The following is a 26,328-nucleotide window of genomic DNA, read 5'->3' on the forward strand; positions in this document are numbered from 1 at the left end:
TTTTGCTTCTTTTTAGGGGCTACAGCTTTCTCTTAAGTTACAACAACTACTATACACCAAATTTCCTTAATAATTATATAACAGTTCCTATTATTCGGTAATCAAAACTATTTTTTTCAGTGCAAACTATACTACAGTTCTTCCAAAAAAATATAAGAATTCAGGGATAGACTGGTTCCGGCTCCCTGCTCACAAACCGATTGAACCACGCTGCTCAGCTCCCATTTGCATGCCACACTGCCAATGGCCTAGAGTTGTTCGTGTTGCTGCTGCTGCTGCTGCCGTTGCTGACCTAACAACATGTTGCTGATGTTCCCGAAGGGGGCGGTGGATGGAGAGTGGGAGGAGCAGCTCTGGCCAGGCAGTATGTTGCGATGATATCTCTTTTAGTGGGGAGATGCTGCAGCAGCAGAAGCAGCAGCAACTGCTTGTGGGTCACTAACAGCGAGAGATGTTGCTGTTGCAGCTGCTGCTGCTCTGGCTGTTGCTGTTGCGCGCATTTTAATTGAATTAACATTTTTACTAGTGTAATGATTTCAATTAGTTTGCACCTCGCCATGTATTGTCAGGCTGCTTGGGTGCAGACAATGTTGCTGCTGCTGCCGTAGCTGTTGCTGCTGCAATGGATGTTGCAGTGTTGCTGCTGTAGGAGACCGACATTCTCCCGGCATTCGTATACGTCTGGCGTCTTGATCTCGATGTGCCTGGCCTGCCTCCTTCTCGATTTGGCTGCCGGCTGCTCTCCGCATTTGCATTAATTGCTTGTTGCTGTTGCAACTCCGGCTCTTGCTGTTGCTGCCGCTGCTGCTGCTACGGTGACTGTTGCTGCTGCACGTGTTTGTTTTCTGGCATTGTACTCGTGTTTGGCTTACTAATGGCTTAATAGTTTTATTGCCGCATCGATTTGCATTCGAGTTTGGTCAGAAGTCGAATGCCTGGTGGCTTTAGTTTTACCTCCGCGTCCGCCTCAATTTCATCCTTCGTTTTGGTCTCTTTTGACCCGAATGAGGACACATTTTTCGCACCCACCCCTCTCGGCCCCCTGCGATTGTCAACTTGTCGCTGTGTCATTCGCCGGCTTATCTGCCCAGTCGCATTCATTTTCGATTTTATTTCTGCCTGCCTCTTGACATCGGCTGCCTGATCTGGCCCAGCGGCCTGCGTCGGCGTTTGCTAAAAGCCCAGGCCCAGCGCTGATAACAACAGAAAGTACACTGGAAAAAATTTGATTTAAAAGGAGAAAAGCATTTGTTGAATACATTTAAAAAAGTCGAAAAAGAAATACAAATATTTTGCAAACCAAATCAAAGTTTATATTTCTAATACAACTTTCTAAACAAACTAACTTTGTTAGAATACTTCTTAAAATACTAAAATACTTCTTAAAATATATAATACATGTTTTGAAAATTTACTTTAGCAAAACATTCTTTCTTAATTTTTGTAAATCAAATGTTGCCACTTAAAGCTTTAGAAGGCTTAAAAACATATTTTCTTTTTTCACTTTTTTTTGGAGTTTAGGTCTTAAAATTTTTTCAAGAGCAGCCGGGGCAACCACTGCATCGGCATCTTCGCTGGTTGGTCCTGGCGGGCATGCATTAACTTTAAGTGTAGGTTACTGATAAGCGTGCCTCGGCATTGGTGATGCATCGCCATGGTCATCGTCCACCCGATTCCCCATTTCCCGATGCCGATCCCGATCCCCTGTCCCTCCTGTTTTGTGCCACTTTTCGGGGCCCTACATCCTGCAATCCGCGACGGCCAGCGAAACGAGTTTGTGCTCTGAGTCTTTTGTTTTATGCGCTGATCTTTTTTTTCGGACTGTGATTTTGGGGCCAAATCACTGCATATGCATAAATAAATGCGATAAGGCCCCCCTTTGTGAAGCGCCCCTCTTTTGCATATTTGTCGATTTGTCGTTGTCCCTCATTTCGTCGCTTCGCCTCCTGGCGGCCACCTCCTCGTCCTCCTTCCCGCTCCTCTCCCTTCATCCTGCCATGACATACGATGTGTTGGCGCTGCAATTCCCCCAGATGGGGAATACATTAAGAAGTCGGACTGCAACTGGTCCCATCGCTCCGCTAAATTGATATTCTGGTTTTGGGCTTGTCTTGGCCTTTCTGCTCTTCCGCTCTTTTCATTGCCGGAGCATAAAACTCGCACAAATCAGCGTTAAAAATTAATTGTCGGTTATTATCGTGGATTATTCATAATTTATTCTAAGCTCGGCCAGCAACACCGATTCGCGGCCGAAGTTATGCATTCGTTATAAATTAAGTTCAACTCGTAATTATGGTCATTTGGCAAGTGTTTACTTTGCGCTTAGACCGGGGCGTGACTTCCATTTGTCTTCATAACAAAAGGCGGGCGAAGGGCGCACTCATTTGCATAAGAGAGTGGAGCCACCGAGCCGGGGATCTGCCATCCACCAGCCACCAAAAATGTCAGAAACACATGTAATGCGCCTAATTACGAGTCTGCCTGCACTCGAGCTGCCGAAAGTGGCTCGGAACGGGGCCACGACAGCCAACCCGTTGCCAGGACGGGAGTGCAAACCGATTTCGAGGGTCCCCAAAATATTTTGGGCCGAATAAGAAAATTTTACAAAGTGAATTTATTTGTTCATTCATTTCCCTAGTCCCTAGTCTTATAATACTTACTTCCCTACTTATTATAATATTGGCAAATTAGACAATCATTTACAATTTCTTACAGTAAACAATTTAAAAAAAAATGTATTTATTGATTTTTATTAATTTTTAATTAATCTTACTTTTGAAAAATAGATAATAAAATCAAGAAAAGATTTAGCTTGCCCCTCGTCTAAAATGTTCAAACATTTTTGAGAAAGGAAGGCTGTGAACTTTTGCTCTTTTGCCTTGGCTCTGAACTTACAGAATTCATTCCTCCAAAAGCCGTTGTACAGAACGCACGTGTTTTAGCTCTAATATATATATTTTATTCGTATTTACGGTATTAACAATTTTTGTAATACAAATTGCTACATTTTGTAAATCAAACATTTTTTTCAGTCTTATTATTTTATATATATATAAATATTTCAAATAGATTCGAAACCCACGACGTCCGGCGATTTGAGCAGACCAGTTCAGAAAACGATTTAACGTTTAATTACGGAGGATAATACCAAGGATTACGTACAGCATTGCCCGATGGAGAGACAATCAGAGGAATTCGCTGCCAGAAACGCTGATTTAGCCTTAGATGTCCTTTAGATGGTGCACGTGAAGGGCTAAATCCCGCGGAACTGGCGGATTGCTAGTCTCATACGAATTCTAAATATGAACGGCGATCTGAAAACTCATGATCGCAGAATCATTGACGACGATCCGTATGCGGTACAGGAGGAATACGTATATGTATTTGTCTTAATAGGTCTAACGACTGCCAATTTAGCTAAGGAATCAATTCACGCAGTAAATTTTCTGTCAACTGCCATTGAACATTAGTTGAGTTTTGGTCATCTAAGTAAATTTTTTATCGACGATAAATACAATTTATTCAGATTACTAAAACTCTGGGCTAAGGTTAACTGGAAGTTGCCAGAATTACTGTAAGAATTTTATTCTTTTTTAACTTGGCACTCGCTAGATCTATTAGGACAAATACATCTAAGTATTTCGACGATAAGCAAAGATTATCCTGGACTTAAATTTGCCTGTAATCTTTATTTAATAAAGAGACTTTGAATATTATAAGGTGTCACTTAAATAACAACCGGTAATTTTTGTATCAGCAAAGCGTTTGCTGGAACATTTTTAAAAGTACATTTTGCGGTGTAATCGAATGACTTAAAACACGAACTTGCAAAGCTCATAACTTTGAAAGTATTAGTCAGATCGATTTAAAAATTACACTGTGTATTCAAGATATATTTTAGTGTAAGGAACAAAAAGTGCTAGTGTTATTCTTATTGGTTATTTTAATATTTATTTCGACATTTAACTGAAAATTATTTTTAAATTCTTAAGCTAACAATCCGAAACAAGCTAAAACCGCTCCTGTCTCGGCTTCTGCTGTCCCTGCCCAACGATCAATAAAAAGACTGGCAGGCTGAGTCATCCTCGCCGCTCGCCGTCCCGCTGATTCGCCTACTTGCGAATATTCAGCCGTCAAGGGGCTGGAAAATAAAAGCAGAGCAAAGCCAAAAATGCTGAAATTTATATGGTAACAACTTCGAGGAATTTGTCAAGCCAGAAGATGGAGATGCTGGGGCAGTCGCATGCGAGGCCTTGCATTGTCTTCATCCCGTTTCGTTTGGGTTTCGATTCGTTTCGTTTGGGTTCGGAGTTGGATTCGGGTTCGGGTTTGGGGATCCGTTCTTTGCGTACAGGTCCATTAAATGGCCAACAATTTGTTTTGGGCAACTGTCACACGAGTTGGCACAATTGCAGCTCAGCCCTGTCAGCTTTCGGCCCGAAAGGCCCCTTCACTCTCTCGGGTTTCCCTTCGTTTTCACTGCGAAAACTTAATTAACTCGTCGCTGTCTCATTTGGGTCGTCACATTTCGAGTTTCGAGCTGCCTTTCTCCCCGAAGCCGCAATGCGATGGTTGATCATTTGAAGTGCGTTTTGTCATCTGAAGTTTCAGCTGCTCGAATTACAGGCGGTTGTTTTCTGTTTGACATGTGAAGTGGGTGGCATTACCAAATGGGTGGGTGGGAAATTAATGAAAGTTTGCCGTGCCGCCAAAGGAAAACCGCTGGAGCGTAAAACCAACTCACTGAGCTTTCTTGTCGGCCCTTCGCTACTTTCGCATTGCGGTCGCCTCGAATTTCCCTGGAGCCCATGGCTTCCATTGTTTGGCGGAGCACTTGGCACTCACTTTGGCTAAATTGTAAATTATTTGCAATTTCTCAATTTGCAAATTGCCTAAATTAGCCAGGCACAGGGCAACGAGGACAGCCAGTTGGACACCCACCCAGGAGGTGATGGTCATGCCATTGGTCGCAACATTTTGATGGCGCATGCGGCATTTATGCTGATTATGTTGCATATAAATTCCTGCCCCTTCCGCGCCGGCCATCGCAGAATGTTTACATGCGAACGCATCGTTGTTGTCCACATCGGTGTATCGGGGGTACTGCAGTTCCCCTACCCATTTCCCCCCCTCCATTTGGCCGCGGTTCATAAATTTAGCCGCTGCTCCGACTTTAACTCGTTCAACGCACTGCTGGCAGGGGACAGCCAACAACAAGAGCCAAACAAAGGCAGGAGGAGATCGCTGGGCGAGCGCACAGACCAAAGACAGAATAGCCTTCGCCAAACAGTGCACCTGGAAAAATAAACTGCGGAAAGCAAAATTCCATACGAAATCCCATAATTAAGTGTGACAATTTTAAGTTTTCTTATACAAATAAGAAATAAACCAGATTTTAATTATGTAACTATTTTATTGATTTACTTCTTTTACAATTACAAACTTAAGGTACAGGGAGGGATCAGACTTTATAATCACTTTCTTTCGACCTTTCATAAAGAGTCTTTATTAAAGACCTAATGATGCTTGGCAATAATACATAAATTAATTACATTTTGTTAAGCTGTAGACCCCTTTACAATTTTTTTTGTAGGTTACCGAACTTTTTTAAAAGCAATTTAACAATATGGCAATAAGTTAGTTTATCCTTTTCTTTCAGAAAACGTGTACTTTTTCTTAAGATTTAAAAAAGGCAAAAATGGCTATAATTACGTTTTTTTCTAAATTTACCTTAAAATTATGTGGAATCAACATTGTAGATCGTTTGCTTATGTTATTAGCTGGACAATACAGACAGACTTTTAGCTAGGACACCTATTTTAAAATAATTACAACAACAAGAATAATAAAAACTTGTTTTTTAACTTTAACTACAATTTTTTCTCAAAAAAAAAACATTTTTAGTACAAATTTTAAACAGTAATTTTTACATTTAGTAAAATATCTTATTAATAAAAAGTAGATGTATTAAAAAGCATATTCAATCCTTTTAATTTCTCTCAGTGTGAATACCCTTGGGGCGCTGATCGCCGGCGAGGGCAGCAGGAGCAGGTCGTCAGGTGCGCGGGGCGAGGACTCGGACTCTCCTCCGTGGGTTAGGTTAGGTATAGCTATAGTATAGGTATAGTATAGGTTCGAGCCAGGGTGCGAGTGGGCAAACATAAAGTTGCATACAAATTGCTGCCTCGTCGCTGGCCACTTGCTGGCGATGGCAAAGGCGATGGAGATGGAGCTGAATCTCGGAGCTTGGAGCTGGGAGCCGTTGATGGTGCCCCCAGACTCAGAGCGCTGGCATCTCGCGTCTTCGGCAAACACATTTTAGCCTTTTGAGCGCGCCTTGACGACAGATTTAGACGTTAAGCAGCCGCGTTAAGTGTCCCCTGGGAAAACGCGGCTAAGCATGCTCCGTGTTGACAAAACGACTCTGCAGTTTTAGCCTCAGTTGCTGTTGCTGTTCCTGTTGCTCATGTTGCTGTTGCTGCTGCTGCTGCTGCTACTGCCATGTTGCTCGAGTGCTGTCGCTGTGGCAATTTGTATAGCCATAGATGCAATCGCTGTACCAAATTTTAACACCATTAACTGACCAGCGGCAATTTTATTTATTTTTCTTTTTTTTTGCTTTTAGTTTTGCAGCCTGGCAAGGCTTTTAGCGGCTCTCGGCTTGTTTGTCTCACTTTGCTGCATATTTTCGCGCCTAATTTGCGCCGAATCGGGATCGTGCCCCACAGCCCCACAGCCCCACCCGAAAAGCCCGGCTTAAAACGCAGCTGGCCCCGAATTGTGGGTGCCTGTCGCAACATCTAGATATAGGAAAAACTAGTGGGGGATAGCTGGGCTAAATGGTGCTCAGTGGGCAATCGCACATGGACCGCACAACCGCAGAAGGTTTGAGAGCAAAGATGATTGATAGCAGTCGAAAGGGTGGATAAAGGGGGCTGCAGCCTCAATCATCAGTTTGTGGTCAGCGAAATGTGAGCCAGCAGTGGCATCAACTGACAAAACAGCAACAGAATGTCATAATTGATAGCGACAGAGAGCCCCACAGAGGCACCAGGAAAGTCCCGGGTTCTTGGGTGGATTAAGCACAAATTGTGTTTATGTTCAACACATGGGAACTGTGACAAGTTAATATACGAGTAGCAACAAATCCGATTATAGGCATGACTTGATTTCATTTGCATCTGGCCATGGGTCCTCCCCTCTTGAAAGCCACTCCTTTCCCGATCCTCCTGCTGTTGTCGTCCAGCCACCGTCCTAATTGCATCCCATGGACATAAAAATTAATTATAAATTCCATATTTGGCCGAGGGGAATGTCGCGAGTGTTGCTGATTTTATTGTTATGGTCAACCAGTTCTGAGTTCTGCAGCTGGGGCAGTAGTTCCTGCCACTCGAAGATCGAAGAGGTAAAAAAAATACACAGCCCCAAACAAAAGACTCGGGCAACGAACGTTCGGTCAGCTATTCAGTTTAATTTAAATGGTTTTATAATTTATTTGAGGCCGAGGACCACACACATAAAAACACTCCTCCGCCAGCACACCGAATATATCGCCCATATGTAACACAAATTATCTCGTGGCCAATTTAAAATGTTTAATTTATCATAAAAACCAACCAGCAGAGGGACAGTCTTTGGCTTAGAAAATAGAAACCAAGTCCAAATGCGATAAATTTGTACAATAAAGAACAAAACTGATTTCCGTCTAATGCGATTGACACCTAAAACACAAACAAAGTGGAGGGAAACCCAACTCGTTGCCCGCTTTGTTTCGCTTCATTTCTAATTCCAATTCCTGTTAAAATCGAAGTCAAACAAAACAATACACAAAACACACGAAAATAAACCGAAATACAAGATACATAAATAATGTTATTAACATAGGCACACCACTCCACTCCGATCTATCCGTAACTGTGGGACTGGTCGGGTCAGGTTGATTAGCTCATCACTTTGGGCCACTAAAAAGACACTTCCAGCTGACACTGATTGGTCGCTGTGGTCCACAACTTGACAACGAGTAGTCAGCCCAAAAGACACTGCCGGCGCGAAAGAGATGATCAGGTATAGAGTCAGAAAATTTAAAAGTACTTGATACCCTATAATCGATTTATAGTTTTTAAATATTTTAATGGTAATGTTTTATTGAATTATTCTGAACCAAAAATTACGGATCGTAACTAAAACTAATAACAAATTATTTAATTTCAGTTTTATTGTTTTTACAATTATTTATAATTCTATATATTGTATACCTACATTGTATTTCTTAAAGAAATAAATGTTTTTTATTTGTTCATGCCAAAATATTCTAAAATATATGCTTAAAATAAGAATTAAGTTTTAATATTTTACAAATTATGTATAGAATATCCATAATTCCAATATCCCCAGTAATATCCCATGTTTCGTGTTCAAAAAAAATAAATAAATAAATGATTTCTTTTAGGCCTTATAGAGTGGGCAGACACTGACTGTCTGTTTAGAGACAAACTGTCATTATTTACGGAATTAAAATGTCCAAACTCCGCAGATGCGATGTTCCGATGTTCAACTTTGATCTTTGGGCTCTTTGCATAAAAATGTCATCCCTTACGATTAATTATGTGGAGGAAAACATAATTCGATTAGAAATTCTAGAATTTCGGTTTCCGATGGGAAAAGTTAAGAGACCTGTGTGTGTGTATATATCCTTTTCCAAACAGAGTTCACGCTCCCAGGCGCTGAGTTTGGAGACCGGTCGTCGGGTTCGGGTTGGAACAATTAGCCGACTGATTTATCTATCTGGAGCACTGGCCACTGACATCGAATGCCGGGCTCCGCTTACATTTGATTTGATTTGATGTGAGGTGATGTGTGCGCCTACGAGCGAATGTGTTGCTTGTGCAGCAATAGCAATAGCAGCCGGCAACTAGCAACTAGCAACCAGCAACTTGCAACTCGCAACCAGCAGCAGCAGCAGTTTCTGTTGTGGTGCAAACGCATAATCGTAAAATTTGCAGTGGAATGTTGCAATATTTTTCGCGAGTCGCGAGCAATTTGCGCGTGAATTATTCCAAACGTTGCATTACAAATGATTTCAGCGGCGACCACAACGACCAGTGTCTTTAATTGGCTCACAACGAGGAAGTCATTGGCCCAGCGCTCTCCTTTTAGCCCCCCTCCCTGTTTTTCCTCCAGCCGCGAGAACGTGATGCAGACAAAAGTTTCGGCTTTGGCCGTAAAATCATATTCCACTTGGCCTTTTCCATGAATGTCACACTTGAGCAGCAACTGAAGATGGGAAGCTGTTGGTCGCGGGTGTTGCTGCGGGGCTCTGGATGTGTTGCAGCTGGGACCTACGACTCTATTAAGGTGGCGAGTGCGTGAAACTTTTTGCAGGCTTCCATTTAATTTCCATGGCCGATGGCTGGTTGCATTTGCCTAAGCAGCCATTGTTGCATGTTGCCTTGCTGCTTTGTTGCCCTGCTGCTTTGTTGCCCTGTTGCTCTCCGGAGTCGTCGTCAATGTCTTGACTGTTGTCGTCTGCATCGCTGCTGCCATGTAGGTAATTCCTGGAAGTTAATTTCATTAAGAGCAACTAGCAATGCGCGGCGTATTTATTAGCCACACGATATATTGTATGGGCCATGGCTTTGTTTTTCAAGGAATCTGCCGCCTGGCTGTTCCATGCATTTGTGGAATTCATCATCGGCGGCGACAGGCGGCCGTGGCAGCAACATCCCATCGCAGCAACAGGCATTTCCCCTGAGCAACTGTTGCTGCTGTTGCAATTTTCATAACTTATTGCTGGCATGCAAGGCAGACCCGGATCCGGTCGCGCTTGTTGCCGCTAAATATGGCGCGAAATTTCCTTAACTAAATGAAGAAATACGCGCAAGTGCGATTTCCAGTTAATAAAATTAAACAGCCCAACTCGGGGCTGGGATTTAAAAATAACGCTTGCACTTGTAAAATTCTTATTAATTCTGATTGCAAGGCAAGGATTTCTGCTGGCGGAGAGCAGGGAAAGGGGAACCTTGTTGTCATTGCGCCTCCATTTGGTCACAGTCATGCCGACAAGTGTTGTACACGCATTCCAGATACTTTTCCATCATTAGCCGATCGTCGTGGCCGCTGTTTCTTGATCCGATCTGGGCAAACACCTGCCGCAAGATGCCATTTGGAGAAAAGCACTTGAACAACTGGTCAACTGAGGCGATTGATTCCCTGCAATGGGGCTTTATTGGAACACGGATAACACGCAGCTTAAATGCTAGTCAATCTCAGGCCTCGAGTTACATCGAAACAAGATTCATACAAAGACCGCAGCGGCGGCCCTGTTTACAAAACAAATCCAACATGGCATACAAACTAGTTTAGAGTTTAGAGATTCGAAATAAGAACAGTGTTTACGGGTCAGAAGAAAATGCAATACACGACAATTAACATTAGGACGACAAACAGCACGAACAGCTTCGACTTAATGTGGTACTTCTGCTCCAGGCTGTTCCACCAGCGACCGAAGGCCACGGACACGCTGTTCTCGTCGGGACGCAGGGAGCGCCTGGCCCGCGGCTCATAGCCCAGAGATCCGCTGGCCGCCGTGCCGCTGGCCAAGGTGCGTCTGCTGTACGGGCTGCTGCGATCGCCGATCCTCTCGGCCCGCAAACGGGCCAGATTCTGGGCAAAGGTGCTCTCAAACTGGGCATCCTCCGCCTCGTTGTCGTCGCTCAGCTCGTTGGCATAGGTGCGCTGATAGCCGGACGAGTACGAGGCCACCGGCGGAGCTTCGGCAGTCACGTAGCCCTGGGCAGCGGTACGCACATAGCTGCTATAGCGACCGGGTGCTAGATTCGGGCTTTGATAGTCGTATGACCTGGCCGAACTGGTGATTTTGCTGCGGGCAGAGGGCACAGATGGCGCTGCTGAGGATTCATAGACCTGCCGGCGTGGAGGATCCACCACCTGGCTTTTGTACTCGTAAGTAGTAGTGCCGCTGCTGGTGAGCTTGTTCCTCGAAGCCGCCTTCTCCCTGGCCGCGTGCTGCTGCTCCACCAGATCAGCAGCCTGGGCCAGCTGCTCGTCCTCCTCCTCGTCGGACTCGAGGACAATCAGGGAGTTGACCTTTAGGTGGTTTTCCTGATGATCAGTGCGTTTGGAGTATGTAGGTTCCTCGGCAATGGTTGGTGGCTTCTTCACCGGCTCCACGGGCTTGCGGTCGTTTCCACTGGAGGTGGTGGAGGAGCGACGGGTCACAATGGGTGCAGGGGCTGCAGCCACGGGCTTCCTGGCGACCACCGGCTCCTCGGGGCGTCGGCGCTCGGCTTCCTTGGCCTCCGTGGCGGCGATGGTGCGGCGGGCCTTGGTGGCCGGTGCCACCTTATTCCCGTCCAGCTTGTCCACCGGCGTGGAGGCAGCCGCCGGGGCAGAGGAGGCCACTGGAGCCAGCGTCTCGCGCCTGCTGCTCTTCTTGGGACTGCCGGCTGCCGGCGCCGCCTGGCCGCCAATGGAGGCGCGCAAACGCTTCACCAGCACCTTGCGGCTGCTGTCCGTCACCGGGATGTTGGGCAGCCCCTGGGCCAGCATCTTGGCGCGCAGCTCTGCATTGGACAGCGAGTCAAAATCGTCCACGTCGGCCATTGTTCCTCGTTTTTTTCGCACACTTTTTCGTAAATCGTTGAAATTGAAATCGGCGTCGCTTTTACGCGGTGTGTGCTAAAATGGTGATGGGCGCGGTATCAACTATCGATAGCACTGTTTCGGTGGTTGTTCAACACTGAAAAGTCACGCTTTAACGGTTTATTACCAGAAACAGTAAAGAATTAACTAATTAATAAAACTTGTAATTATAAACTTTTTAATTATTTCGTATTTTTTTTGTTAAGCTCAAGTTGGGTTTATCAAACCGAGCTTACCTTGAAATTAAAACAATTATCATAAAAGGTCTTACTTCTTCTATAATCACAGTTTCAAACAGCAATTATAAAAGTCTTGCTAATTACTTTCTTGAATTGAATTTTTAATTACTTTTTATCTTCTTCATTTTAATTAAATTTTTTTTTATTTATCTGCTAATTAAATAGTGACTTGAGAGTCACATTTTAGCTCATCCCCATTTCGATAACAGGCGAAAGTGAGTCTATCGGTTTCTGCAATGAACAAAATCAACAAAACACAAAAACAAGCATAAAACATAAACTAGTATTAATTATCATTTAAATACCAATGCAGGCTTTGCATTAATAACTTAAGTCAACGAACAACAAACATTCCAAAGGAGGGGAGATTAGAACTTAGAAGACAAAGGAACGCCCACGCACTCTGGAAAAGATTAATCATGGACATCTCAAAGGCACCTAATCCACGAAAATTGGATCTTTGTCGCAAATATTTCTTTGGTAATATCCAATATCTAATCTTTTATAAATCATATAATATTATTTTTTCCAATTTTAGCTGGTTTTGCCTTCCTGCCTTTTGTGTGGGCAATTAACGTGTGCTGGTTTTTCCAGGAGGCCTTCTATAAGCCTCCGTATCCCGAACAGAATCAGATTAAGAGATGTAAGATTACCCATGGTTATACCTCAAAAAAAAAACCTCTAATTGTGTGTATTTTCTAACCTCCCTCAGTTGTTATATTCTCTGCGGTGGGAACTTTATTCTGGCTTATAGTACTCACTTCCTGGATAGTGATATTCCAAACAAATCGCACATCTTGGGGCGCCACTGCCGACTATATGAGCTTTATCATCCCGCTAGGGAGTGCATAACGAAAAAACCTAGAAATAACCAACTTATGATATTAAAAAAAGACTTATTTCCAATCATCAAACCGTTTATTATTAATTCCCCACATATATTCCAATTAAACCCATTCAATCCAAAACAACTGCTTGATTTAATTACATATTTTTTATTCACATCTAAAGCTGTTTTTGTTTTTTATAATTTTCTGTATACTTTAAATATGTGTACTATATTTTGTTGAAATTTCTTAGCCGCTAGTTATGTGTTTTGTTCATATTCGTCCATATTTGTATGCTTGATTTAGCTTTAGTTAGCCGTTTTGTGGATTACATTCTTTGCTTAGATACAATTTCATTGTTTCGAATTCAATTCAATGCGCTTTTTATCCTTCTCTAAAATACATATTTTGTATAAAACTCTGCTTGTACCATTACATAAGCCATTATGGTAATTTGTTAAACCCCATTTAATTGTTATGTGTTGTGTGTTTGTATCCGTGAATCGAATGCTTTCTATGATTTGATTACAAATTGCATTGAGAATGTCAAAAAACCTAGCGACTCTAAATGGGTGTAAGGAAATCACTCGCTCATCTACACATGAAGACATAATTCAAATTGCTATTATGCGGTAATTCGCTTTCGTTTCGATTTGTTAACGTGTTTTGCAGCAAATGCTGCGAGCACATTTAGTACATTACAATATGATGCATTAATGTTTATAACACGAACTTGGTGGCCACTGCACCGAGCAAGGCCACCAAATCAATCAGTGGAACTAATTTACAATACAAAAGACTCGCTTTAAGGTATATTTACATTCAATACTTGTTTTATTTATAAATTCTAAAGAATAATTAATGTGTGTGTTTTAGGGGCTAGGATGTGGGAGTTTTGGGGGTAAGGATTCGTGTTCGTTTCTTGGGAGAGCTTAGGCTAAAGAACATTAAGTGCCATAAATCACGCGTGTAGAGTCTATGAAGCGGCTAGTGAACTACTACACACCCACATTCACATAGATAATCGTTTAATTACACATATATCTCGCCCTCGTTATCATATCATATATGCATATGCGTATAAATATTTAAAGTACAAATTGATGCTTAGAAACAATTTAAATTAGTGTGCGGCTGCTGGCCGAAAAATTCATCGTAGTCATTCACGGAGAACTTATAACATAGAAACTACGGATACGAGTAGTACACACATAGATATAGATTTAGATACACATAATATATATATATATATTTATAAGAATTGAATGGGCGGCGCGCCCAATTTGTCTTTTAGATGCAAATCCCGCGCAGCTCCATCCGCAACACAGATAAGGATAATTAATACACACGCTAAATGCTAAACTTGTACGTCCTACTTGCATAATTTAATCATTTAGAATCTTTTAGTTAAACAATATCCATACATTTTCATTTCTTAATTTCGTTTCTCTTTCGTTAAATATTTATTTTTACAAAGAAATCAACACGCTACAGTATCGGGTTTGTTTCGTTTTCATTTTGTTGTATGTTTGATGTTATCTGTTTGTTTGTTCATGTTCGGTTTACGCCTCTCTCGTATGATATAAATATAAATATAGATATCTATATGCAGATGCAAATACACTTAGGAAAAAGTCGCTATATGTAGTTATGCTATATATATTTATATATGTATAGGTTGTATGTGGTAATAGTAGTGATACCTTAGGCTAGTTATAGTTAACCACGTTGAACGAAACATCAAAAAATACTTATGCATATAAATAGTCGATTCTGATTCTGTGTTCCTCTCGGTTCCCCGACCGCCGATGCATCAGCATCGAAGGGACGAGCCTACTCTTTGAGGCAGCCTAGACAGCGACAGATTTCGACGATTGGAAGAGGTTGGAATCCAAACGGGGAACAAAGCCTTATCCGTCTCCCATTGCTGCATCGCATTCCGCCGCTCCGCATTAGTTGTTCTTCACGTTATACGCCTTCTTCTCGTTGCTGCCGTTCAGTGGATCTCATTTCGACGGACCCGGCGGAAACGGGTTTATCACAGCTACAGCAGCCGCTTGCTGGCTAGCCAAAACAGCCGCTAAAGAGAAGAAGATTTAGATTAGTATTTAACTCTTTGTATCAAACGCCATTTACAAAACTCACCTCCATAGGGCGCCGGGTACATGGGATAGCCGAGGCCGACGTGCGTGTGGTGGTGGGTGTGCACATGGCGCTGTGGCGGCGGACTGCGCGAGTCGGCGGCACCTGCACCGCCTCCTCCCGCCGCGCCATTGCCCGCAGCGCCGCCTCCCACTCCGCCCACGGCTCCATTGCCCGGCGGCCCGTTTGGCGGCGGACCGCCGGGCATCGACTGCTTGTGCCCGTCCAAGGACGAACCGGGCGTCACACCGCCGTGTCCTTTGGGGCCGGAGAGATCCGGCTTGCTGCCGGGCGCCGGGCCCATTCCTCCGGGTGGTGGCTGTAGGTTCAGCGGCACACCGCCCGCAGACCCAGGTGCCGAGCCGGGCTGCTGGTTGGGACCGCTGCCGGGGCCGAGGACGCCGGAAACGGGTCCGGATCCGGGGCCGCTGCTCGTGGGACCGCTGCCCTGCTGGGGCGGCCCGATGCTGGGACTGCTGACGCTCACCTTGACGGGGCCGCTGCCGCTGGTGGGCGACTTGAGGGCCCGTTCGCTGAGCTCGTGGATCTTGTGGGTGGTGTAGTACTGGCTGGCCGCGTGATGCAGTGCATCCAGGGCCTTGGTGCCGGTGTTCCGCGAGAGATCTTCGGGCGCGTGGTAGCGCGGGATGGGCAGGTGATAGGGTGCCGTATTGTACGGTCCGGCTGCCGACATCAACACGTTGCGGTACATCGGATGATTGGGATCGAAGCCGAAGGGCGTGGGGGAAATGTACGAGGGGTGGAGGAAGTACTGCGACGTGGGTGGCGGTGGCGGACCCTGCGTCTCCATGGTCGGCTTCTGGCCCTCCTGCTTCACCTTCAGCGGCTGATCATCGTCGCCGCCGCCCTTTTGCTTGGGCGAATCCTTTGTCAGGTTGGTGGCCTTGTTATTGGCCGCCGCATTTGCCGCCTGCGACTGCTTTAGTTTTTGCTGCTGCTGTTGTTGCTGCTGTTGTTGTTGTTGCTGCTGCTGTTGTTGCTGCTGCTGTTGATGTTGTTGCTGCGCCTGCTGTTGTTGGTGTTGCTGTTGAAGGTGCTGGTGGTGCTGCTGAATCGCCTGCTGTTGCTGCTGTGCCATTTGCATCTGCTGTTGTTGTTGCTGCTGCTGCTGTTGTTGCGCGGATCCCATGCCTGGCTCATCCTTGTGCATCATGCCGGGATGAGGCTGAAGGCCTCCACTGGCGGCGTTCTGAGCTGCCGCGGCAGCAGCGGCGGCTGCCTGATTCTGTCGCCCCGTGAACATGTAGTACCTGGATTTGGAAGGATATATATGTTAGTCACATCTTCTAAAACTTGGAATATGACTTCTGAATATGAAATATATGAATTTTAAGCTCAAGATGGTTATTTGTGTATAATATTTAAAATTAAAGGATACTATATATTGACATTTTTTTCACTTCTTCCGCCCATGCGAATTCTTGTTCTAAAGAGTTTGCGGTTTTTAAAAAATCGATATAGAATTTATCATTAGGTTTCTTTAGTTAAGTTATGTATAATATAATTAATATGTATATATTATGTATATATAATATAATATATATCCTCTTGTTCCTAAGAATTCGCGGTCTTCGAAAAATTAATATAGAATTTATCATTAGGTTTCTTTAGTTAAGTTATGTATGATCCACACAAATAAATCCTCTTGTTCTTAATCTCCAAAAAAAATGTATATATATTATAAAACAATCAATTACCGTCTCAGGTCCTCGTCGCGCGCCTGCTGCACTGCCGCCAGGCTCATCGAGTGGCGCTGGTAAATGGTGGGATAGGCGCCCAGTGCCTGCAGATCCTTGGGATGCAGGGCATGCGGCTGCTGTGGCTGCGGCGGTGGCAGCTGTTGGGGTTGCGGCGCCGGCTGCTGTTGCGGTGGCGGATGTTGCTGACCCGGATTTGAGTTGGGTTCCTGCTTGATCTCCTGCTTGGTCAGGGGCTCCTGCTTGATCAGCTTGTTGGCAATCATCTGGGGGGAATATTTTGCATTAGTTTTCGGAAAAGATGCAAAATATGAATTATATAAACTCACCTGCTGCTGCGGTGGCAAATGCTTCGGCTGGTCGTGCGGACTGGGACTCTCCTTAAGGCGCTCTTCCTTGATACTGATCCCCGACAACTGTTGTGCTTGTGAGCTGGGCGGCAGACCCGGATGACCACCTAGTTTGGCGGCCTCCTCGGAAGCCACAATTGAAACGGACCCAAAGTTGGGATCGACATTGTACGGATACGCAGGCGGAATAAAGCTACAAGGAAAAATCATAAAATTGGTTAGTAATGTTCTCGTGATTTCCTTTTAAATAATATTTATTATCACGGTAAAAACTTACTTGAAGGGATAGAAGTGTGGCATGCCTTTACCCGGTCCAGGACCCCCTAGACCGGCTGCCCCCAGCGCCGAGAGTCCACCTAGACCAGGTGGCAGAGCTCCTGGCGGCGGTCCAGCCACTGCACTGAGGTTCACCGGCGGCGGCTGGGATCCCGGCTGCGAGGTGGGCGGTCCAACGATCTCCTTGCCATTGTTCTCTGACTGCTGGCCCTGCTGCTGCTGCGGTGGCTGCTGACCCGGCTGTGGCTGCGGTTTGGTCATCAGATCCAACGGTGGATCCTTGTTCTTGCCACTGTAGTCCGCCAGGTGGGCGGCCACCGACTGCTGCTGCTGGCCAGGTGGGCCCAGCAAATGATTGGGGGGCTGTGAGGTAGGCGGAGGAGCACCCGGCTGCATCTGCTGCTGTTGTTGAGCTTGTGTCAAAGCAGGTGGCAATCCTGGTGGTTTGCCCGGCTCCGTCTGCACCATGTATTGCGGCTGTTGTTGCTGCTGTTGCGGTGGAGGTGGCGCCTGCTGCTGCGACGGGTAGAACTGGTACATTCCCGGCACATACATGTTGGGAGCCGGGGCTGGTGGTACACCAACACCCACCTCCGTTGGCTTCTTGCCCATTAAATCTATATGCTTGGCCGCCACCACCTGGCCCACTGACTTGTCCAGCAGCTCCTGCTCGGCCACGGGCGTGGAGTCATCGGAGATATCACTGTAGGCCGGACTCTGTACATCCTCGCGCGAAACACGACCCTCAAAGTCACTTGGTCCGGGCGACTTGCGGTTCTTCTTCTGCTTGCTGCCAGCGGCACTCACAACGTTTACGGAGCCGAATCCAGGCGAAGTCTTCAAACCGGCCTGCTGGGCATAGGCCGATGGCGTCTGTTGCTGATCCTGCTGGACATGACTCGGCGCCCTGGGAGGCGACTGTTGCGTTTGTGGATTAACCGAGGGTTGTCCCGGCTGCAGGGGATTTCCATCTGGAGGGCCAAAGCGCAGAACTCCCGCTTTAACTGGAAAGGGGATACAATAAAAGTTAAGCAGGGCCTATAAAATGATTCCTGGGGTCGAGAACTTACGTGCTCCCTGCTGCATCAAGGCCTGCTGCTGTTGATCTGACAGCATTGCCGGCAGTCCACCCATTAGCTGTTGCTGGTGCTGTGACAGCGCTTGTCCAGAGATTCCAGCGGTGATGCTGCCTCCGGCCACCGGTTGTTGCTGCTGCTGCTGCTGGTTGCTTGCCGCGCTGCCTCCTGGGGTGAGCAACTGCTGCTGCTGCTGTTGTGTGGGAGTCTGTTGCTGCTGTGTCGCGGCATTTGGACCTGCTGTCAGTGGAAGATTGCCCAGCGGCAGTACTGATGCTGCAGATTGCTCTGCCCCAGGTGTTGCCACGGCACAAATGGGAACTGTAGCTGGTGGCGTGGCTGGTGGAGGTGCAGAGATTGGCGCTGTCGATTGTGTCTCCACCATAGGGACGCTGGGGGCGGTAAGAGATACCGATCCAGTGGCTGGTGTCGTGGGTGCAGCACTGCCATTGGTGACGGGGTTGCTGGAATTGGCGGTGGGCGTGTTCGGCGGTACTGCCACTGTTCCCTGACCCGCTGAAGGCGCTGTTGCTGGGGCTGCCGTCACAGATGCTCCCGCTACTCCCGCTCCACCACTTGCTACTCCTGGCGAGGGCGGCGTGGCCGGCTCCTCGGCTCCTCCTTGCATCGAGTCCTCATCCATGGAGCTGGCACCACCGCCCGCTCCGTGGGCATGCGACTGGTGATAGCGCAGCCCATTGGCGTGCTTGTACTTCTTGCTGCAGTCCTGCTCGGGACACTCGAGCAGAACCGGGGAGATCGCGCAGGGCGAGGCAGTCTTACATTTCTTGGTGCTGATCTGCACATTGAGGCCAGTGACCGGATTGAGCAGGCTCTGCGGCTGCGTGGCCAGGCCACCGCCGCTGGCCGAGATGGGAATGCCGCTGGCGTTGACCATGTTAACTCCACCAGCTCCACCGATACCGCCGCCAGACGCTCCTCCGTCCGCTGCATCGCCGTTGAGCGGCGAGGGCGCCTCGTCCTTGGACTTGCGCTTCTCGGGACGCGGCGGCAAGAACGCTGTCGGTGATGTACTGGGCGTGGCCCCGCCTCCGTTGCCCGACGAGCTGCTGTTGCTGTTCGCTGCCGCGTTGCCCGAAGCACTGCGCGTCGCCCCGCGTCCCTTGGTGGCACCATTGCGCAGCTTTGAGTGCACCTGGGCGTGTGAGAAGTAAATCTGTAAAATGGAGTAAAGATATAAATATAAAAATTTCAATGAAATATTCATTAATTTACTTACCGAACTTCTGGTCTCGGTGAAGTTGCTCAGGTCGGGCGTGAGACCTGCACTACGTCCGCGCTTGCCGCGTCCCTTTGGAGTTCGAGAATCTAATTCTTCAGTTGGTGAATCACAGAATCTGAAAGACAGGACAGAAATAAATGAGTAATCAGCTTTTTGAAAGCTGGCACTGTTTGCAGTCCCCACAGATATCATATTTCTATAATCAAAACAAAACCACATATCTGGGATCTTGGTTATCTTGATTAGCACATTAAGCATTTAACCCGTAAATAAAACATTGTTTAGATTAACAGTCAGAAATGCTCGAGGAGTTAACACGTTTCAAACTGATGCCCAAAAAGGGGTAGAAAAGATAAATGAAAATAAAAAAATCAACTTGCAACATAATATTGAAAGGCATTCTTTATTAATTTATCTAATCTCTACAGTAATAATTTTGGAAACAGTTTGAAAAGCATATCACCACCGTAAGACCCAACTCAATTCCCAGCCACACCCACCCACTCACCTTGGAGGAGCCCAATCGTGTCGGGTGCAGTCGAGCAGGGTGCCCACGTAGGTCTTGCCCCGCCACGTCACGTTGACCACGAGAACGCCGCCCTCGGTCTCGTGCCACACGATTCCCTCGAGGGTCACGGAGGTGCCGGGTTCGCATGGGCCCAGGCAGTCCGGTTCGGTGATGGTGCCCACCGAGGTGCCGATGCAGATGTCCACCATCTCCTTGTTGCCGCCGCCGCCGCCTGTTCCGCTGGCCCCGGCCTCGTGCTTGGCCCTCTTGGCGGGCGGCGATTTGGTGTCCTCGTCTCCGGTTCCTGCGCTGCCCGCCGGCACCGAGATCGTGTGGTGCATAGTGGCTGAGATCATGCCGGGTGCCATCAGCTTGGCCTGGGCTGCCGCTCCTGCTTTGCCCTCCGAGCCGCCGGGAGTGCTGTTCGAGCCCTGATTCGAGTTGGCTCCACTCCCGCCGCTGTAGCTATTGGAAGCGGCAGCCGCTGCCAGCTGGGCGGCAATGTGCGAGGAGATCTTAATGCTGCCGGCGGATTCCTTTCCTGGCGGACCAGGTGCATTGGCACCGCCGCCTCCTCCAGATCCGCCGGCACCACTGCTGGCCAGTTGGGAGGCGGACGAGGATGCTGCTCCGGTGGCCGCCAGTAGAGAGGCTGCCGCTGGCACCGCCGTTGATGGTGAGCCGGCCGAGGGTGAACCCGCCGAAGGTGTAAATACACCCGGTGGCACTGCCGAAATGGAAGATGAACCACCGGGTTGGCCAGGACCGCCACTAGAGTTTGAACTACCGGCCGAGTTTGACATGTGTGCGGCGCGCCGAATGCATGCGTGATTAGAGCAAGGTGCTCCCACCTCTCCGTTGCACGAGCAAGTCGATCCGCCGGCTCCCTTCTCCGGTGTATCCTTCTCTCCGGCCGCCGAGGCTGCCGCCGCTGACTTGTCCACGGACATGCGATTGGAATGTGCGTTCTTGTCCTTGGTCTTCTCGCGCCGATGGCCCGAACTGCCGCGTTTGGTGCCCTGCGGCGTGGACTGACTGCCGCCGGAGGATCCCCCTCCGCTGGCGTGGCCACCGGCATTGTTCTGGCTACCGCCTCCTCCTCCGCCGGACGAGGAGGAGCCACTGCCGGCACTCGCATTGTTCAGATGCTTCTTGCTGCTGCCCGACGAACTGCCGCCGCCGCCGCTGCTGGAGGAGCTGCCGCTACTGGCACCACTACTCGACGAATTGTTGCCCCCCAGGGAGGAGGCGTTGGTGGAACTGGAACCGGAGCCGGAACTCCCATCCTCGTTGGCCGAGCTATTGGATCCGGCGGCGCCAAGGGCTCCGTTCTGCTGCTGGTCGGCGGTGGCCTTCACAATCTCGTGCTTGGCCTCCGAGCTCTTGGTGCCCGGCTTGGTGCGCTTGATCTTCATTTTGAGTCCTTTGTCTAGCGTCGCCTGGTGGTCTATGGACATCTTTGCGCTCGATTTACCACTGGAGGAGCTGGAGCTGTTACCGCTACCGCTTCCGCTGTTGCCGCCTTGCGAACTCGGCGGCCCACCGGCGTTTGTGTTGCTGTTGTTGCTCCCGCTGCCGCTTCCGCTGTTCCCTGCGCTGCTGCTGCCTGAGCCGCTGCCTCCGCTTCCGCTGCTGCTGCCGTTGTTGTTGTTGCTGTTGCTAGTGTTGTTGCCGCCGCTGCCGCTGCCCGTTTGCGAGGACATGCCGCCAGCGGAGAATTTGGAGCCCGCTTGTCCACTGCCAGCCACTGTAGCTGCTGCTGCTGCCGCTCCTGTCGCTCCCGAGGACACTAAGCTGCCGCCCTTGGAGAAGCCCGCAAATGTCGAGGATGACAATGTGCTGCCGGCTCCAGCTCCCGCTGCTCCGTTTGTGTTCCCGCTTCCACTCCCCGAGCCACTCAGGGACTTGGAGCTACTGTTCAGTGGACTCGGACTGTTCAGTTGAGCCACCAAAGCAGACTTGTAGCCCTTGGAGCTGCTCCCGCTGCTGCTGCTCGAGCTGGAGTGATGGTGGTGATGATGGTGATGCTTCCCCGACGAAGAGGAGGATGTGGAGGACGAGGAAGAGGATGAACCCTTGGCCACCGCGTTCGCACTGCCGCCACTGGGCGCTGCAGCTGCCGACGAGGAGGAGGAGGAGTTAGCTCCGCCACTGGCCACCGGCTGGCGTGTGAACTTAATTGTGGTTGGCGATGTGGCCGACAAATTGCTGTGCAACGTGGTCTTGTGCGATTTGTGCGAGGATGCTGCCGCTGCTGAGGATGAAGACGCTCCGCTCTTGGAGGATGATGAGGAGGATGTGGAGGAGCTGGTTGCCTGCTTGGCATTTAGCGCGGTAGCCTGGTTGCCACCACCCGAAGAATGCGCCGACTTCTCGATGTCCGCGTCCAAGTCGTCCAGCAGCTCTGGTATGCCGCCAATGTTCCACTCGTCCTCGTACTCGAAGTTCGTGTCCTTCGACTCGCTCGAGTTGGAGCTGCTCGACGAGGAGAGCGACGAGGAGGAGGAGTTGCAGGCGGGGCTCTTGCCAGGTAGTTCTGCGGAGGGAGAAGGAGGAGAGAGTTGCGATTAGGTGAGAATTGCCGCGTCAGTGTCAGGGGGTCAGTGGCGTAATGAAAAGGGGGTAATGCTTTTTTGATAAAATTGTGAATCTACTAAAGTGAATAAGTGATATTATTTCATTTTAAAATATGCATATTTTCTTAATTTAATTCATTTTGAAATTTCTCTTAAAAACATCGAAATTACTTGTAAAGTATTTTTTGGAAACGCAATTTTTATTAAATTAAGTTTCAAAATGAATGCCTTAATATAATTATGCAAAAGGATTGTTCCGCTGCAGCTGTGTAATTTAATGCGTACATTTATCCCACCCCCCTTTAAAATGTGTAATCCTGCCTACACCACTGGTGATATAGCAACAAAAAAATGAGAGCCAGCGAGAGATTTGCAGTTACTTACTCGAGTTTGTGTGCTTCTTGATCGCACTGGAGTTGTTGTTGTTGTTGTGGTTGCTCTTCTGATTATTCGCCGATGCTGCTGCTGCCGCAGTGGTTGTTGTTGTTGCCTTCGTTTTGTTATTGAAATTCAGCGCTTGATTCGCCGTTGTCGCCGTCGATGTTGTTGTTGCTGCTGCTGTTCCTGCTGTTGCCGTTGTAGCTGTAGCTGCTGCTCCTGCCGCACTTAAATTAGCTAACAATTTATTACTCTTAATATTGCTTTCCGTTGCTACGTTGCTGCTATTCAGGGCCACCTGCGAATGCAGAAAGAAAGAACAAATCCAACAAAATAAGTATCAGCCGTATGGGTGTGAGTGCGTGAGCGTGTGCGAGTGCGAGGAGGAGGGCAAGAGGAAAACTCCAAAAGCCGAGATAGAAATTTAAACCGCTTTCGCCTTACCTTCGCCAGCTTCTTTTCCATTCCATAACCATAATTAGTTTTGTGCCTATGTGGTATTGTTAATGTTTTAAATAACAGAAAAACAAAAAACGAAAACAATAAATAAATAAGCGACGTTTCTCTCGAATATTTTGCGCGAGCCTCTCCGCGGCGTCCTTTTTGAACGACTGAAAACGGAAAACCAACACAAAAAAAAAAAGAGCCGAAGAGCAACCACCGAAAACGGCATGGGAGAGGAGAGGCAGAGAGAGAAGAGCGGAAGAGAGGCGGCGGAGAGACGGAGGCAACAACAAAACGCTTTTAGTGTTGGAAAACGCGAATGGCCTGTAGTAACTGACAATTTTAATTGTGCCTTGATCTCGATCATGTTTCTCTGCCCCTTTAACTAATAAATCAAATCACTTCGCTACTGTCCCAATAAACCAATAACGAAATGAGTAAAGAGTGTAGTTGGTTTGCTGGTCAGTTTCTTATCGTCTACTCCGCTTATCGCACACTGCAAAAGTGTAGTGGCCACTTGAGAAAGCAGCCGGAAAAAAAACGCCACTCGAGTGCCCCAAAATGATGACAATAAAATAATTACGCTCTTATCGCCCACTAAATGTACAGAATGGAAGTGGAGGGGGTTACGTGGATAAACAGTGTTGCCAACTTTTAAACCTCCTATATAAGCTATAAACACTCCCCACGATTAAGTAGCCAAACAAGACTTTTACTGGTGCTAATAAAAATATAATCTCTCGTTATATTATTGTGTAGTCGAAAATAAAGAATCTTTAAATTTGGAATGACGTCTAAGTATTTATTTTCTATGTACTTATGTATATGCCGTAAAAGTGTTATTAAGATTTCTATTAAAGTTATGTACCTTCCTAGTGTTTGAATTTTAATAAAGTTTAATTTCAGAAAAAATCTAACCAATTAAATTGAATATTTGAAATATAATAACCGAGTTAAATTTCAATATTAATGATAATATTGTATGAATAAGAAATCCAAAAAAATCTATCGAAAACACTGTTAATTTCCTCCTAATCTAAGTCTTAGCAAGATAAAGAAATTCATTAATTACTTATTATACTTGGTTAGAAAGTGATCACAGTTTTTTTTAAGTAGTTACATTAATTAGATAAGCTGGCAACACTGGATAGATAGATAGATAGATAGAAGGTAGTGTGGATAGTTTTTGGAGCTCTTTTGAGCTCTAGGTGACACATTTGCTTACCTTATTCGGGTGGTGGCTAGTGTTCGCCTCGTTACGTCTCATTGACTCCATGCAGACGCAAACGATCGGGCGGCCGCACTGCGCGGGCGGCCCAAAGTACTACCAGTAGTGCCTAGGAACGTGCAGCCGGCGGAGGAGTTGCTTAGATGGCTTGGACAGGTGCTGCGATTGCTGGTGCGGATGCGGATGACTCTGCTGGTGGCTGGTGACGATGATGAAATGGGGCGCTGCCTCGTGTGACGAATTGTCGACTTGTTATCCAGGCAACAATGCAGGGAGACACAGGGCCTCGGCCCTCGGGCCAAATGGTTCATTTTCAAAACTGCAAAAGAAAAGAAAGAAATAGCAATAAATATTCGATTCGTCCGATTAGGTACAATATGCAATCTGGCAGATATACGGTTAAAGCTAAAATGAAAAGTACTGCCCCACTTGATCGAGTGCTCTGGCGAGATTAGAGCCTTTCGCCTTGTCGCTCTTTCAAGTGCTCAATTCAATTGCCCCTTATCGGCGGCGATCGCCAATCAACGTGTTTGAGGTTAACTATAAAGCATGGGCGACTGTGATTTACATGCACTGGACTGGGATCATAATATATAAGTATATACCTATATAGATGGTGAGGGGAGGGAGCGATGGCGGGCCCCTTAACGACCTGGTAATTAAGGCACTTTTGCACAATTTACTGATACTGATAACGACGCAACTGGTATACGAGTAATACCACTTCCATACTCCCACCGATCTCAAGTGCCACCGAATATGGAGTATATGATTTAAACATGTGCGCGAGCACACACAGTAGCTGTTGACGTTCCGATTTGCGATTAGATAACGTCAGCGGGCCAAGTCTCTGGGAGTTTTCTATGAGAGTTTCTACACGTCTTTGCCACCCCGAAATCGTTGACGTCATTGTTGTCAGCTCAGCTCACTACTTAGCACTTTTTTTATTTGAATGCAAATGAACAATAATGCCAGAACAAATGTCAAGCACAGTTGTCGGTTATTAGGCTTAGGTTTATGGTTTTGAGAGCTAAGTGAGCTAATGGTCGCTATAACCGAGAACATTATAAGTAGGTAGAAACCAATGATATCATTTTCGAGAGATCTAGATAATGTTTCTAACTTTAATGCCTAAATTATAACTAATTTTTACTAGTTCTCATATTTTCTATTTTTAGTTGATTGGTTTGTTAAAAATATTCCCATATCATAGACCATATAAATAGCTTTAAAAGGTAAATCACAAATATTATGATACTATTTTTCCCCTTTAGTCGACAGTTTTTGTGCCCTCCTTTGTCAATTAATTTGATTGATTGGTTTGCATGAATCTCTGTTGATTCATTCATTTTTTCTTTCAGCTTCGTACGACTTTAAAGCAACACCAACAATTAAATTTGCATGTGCTTAACATTTTATGATAATTAAGTGGCACAGACAGCAAAACACGCTTTTTCTGTGTGGGCCGACGATGGATTTTTTGTTGTTGCTTGTGTCACCCGAGTTATGTTCGCATTTTCATACTGAATACTGAATGCTGAAACTTAATTAATTGAGTTGTTGACTGCGCCCGGTTCGACAATAAAAGCTGCCCACACATTGCGTATTTTTACAGCCGCATTTAATCTCATCCAAATGCGAGCTTTTAAGCCGAGACAAGAG

The 26,328-nt window shown here is 46.8% G+C and overlaps 3 protein-coding genes across 6 annotated transcripts in view; 1 reads left to right on the forward strand and 2 right to left on the reverse strand.

Moving 5' to 3' along the window:
- Nucleotides 1-10,193: 10,193 nt before the first annotated feature.
- Ote (Otefin) lies at nt 10,194-11,718 on the reverse strand. Its single transcript, XM_017159268.3, has one exon. The coding sequence runs from the start codon at nt 11,620-11,622 to the stop codon at nt 10,399-10,401; it is 1,224 nt and encodes a 407-aa protein (XP_017014757.2). The 5' UTR covers nt 11,623-11,718; the 3' UTR covers nt 10,194-10,398.
- Nucleotides 11,719-12,103: 385 nt separating this feature from the next.
- On the forward strand, nt 12,104-12,910 carry pen-2 (presenilin enhancer). Its single transcript, XM_017159311.3, has 3 exons — nt 12,104-12,380; nt 12,439-12,543; nt 12,613-12,910. The coding sequence occupies exons 1-3, from the start codon at nt 12,320-12,322 to the stop codon at nt 12,750-12,752; spliced, it is 306 nt and encodes a 101-aa protein (XP_017014800.1). The 5' UTR covers nt 12,104-12,319; the 3' UTR covers nt 12,753-12,910.
- sbb (scribbler) overlaps nt 12,876-26,328 on the reverse strand; it is an 85,484-nt gene continuing 72,031 nt past the window's right edge. Inside the window, exons 1-11 of one of the 4 annotated variants that reach the window (XM_070214068.1) lie at nt 23,554-23,594; nt 23,439-23,484; nt 23,001-23,292; nt 20,041-22,576; nt 19,530-19,647; nt 18,284-19,466; nt 17,215-18,217; nt 16,917-17,130; nt 16,588-16,853; nt 14,873-16,140; nt 12,876-14,807 (exon numbers count right to left, since the gene is read on the reverse strand). In XM_070214068.1, the coding sequence (XP_070070169.1) occupies nt 14,734-14,807; nt 14,873-16,140; nt 16,588-16,853; nt 16,917-17,130; nt 17,215-18,217; nt 18,284-19,466; nt 19,530-19,647; nt 20,041-22,576; nt 23,001-23,292; nt 23,439-23,459 (6,975 nt within the window). In that variant the 5' untranslated portion in view covers nt 23,460-23,484; nt 23,554-23,594 and the 3' untranslated portion in view covers nt 12,876-14,733. Of the gene's footprint in view, nt 14,808-14,872; nt 16,141-16,587; nt 16,854-16,916; nt 17,131-17,214; nt 18,218-18,283; nt 19,467-19,529; nt 19,648-20,036; nt 22,577-23,000; nt 23,293-23,438; nt 23,598-24,663; nt 24,986-26,328 lie in introns of those variants that run through there. The other 3 variants (XM_044396031.2, XM_044396032.2, XM_070214069.1) reach the window with 3 other exon arrangements.

This window comes from Drosophila takahashii, chromosome 2R (assembly GCF_030179915.1).
Source record: "Drosophila takahashii strain IR98-3 E-12201 chromosome 2R, DtakHiC1v2, whole genome shotgun sequence".
Taxonomy (NCBI): domain Eukaryota; kingdom Metazoa; phylum Arthropoda; class Insecta; order Diptera; family Drosophilidae; genus Drosophila; species Drosophila takahashii.

Excerpts from the sequence above, each read along its gene's own strand:
- Ote (XM_017159268.3), bottom strand. The coding sequence starts at position 11,622 with ATGGCCGACGTGGACGATTTTGACTCGCTGTCCAATGCAGAGCTGCGC.
- pen-2 (XM_017159311.3), top strand. The coding sequence starts at position 12,320 with ATGGACATCTCAAAGGCACCTAATCCACGAAAATTGGATCTTTGTCGC. Across the intron at positions 12,381-12,438 it reads TTGTCGCAAATATTTCTTTG|CTGGTTTTGCCTTCCTGCCT; the intron begins GTAATATCCAAT and ends TTCCAATTTTAG. Across the intron at positions 12,544-12,612 it reads ACAGAATCAGATTAAGAGAT|TTGTTATATTCTCTGCGGTG; the intron begins GTAAGATTACCC and ends AACCTCCCTCAG.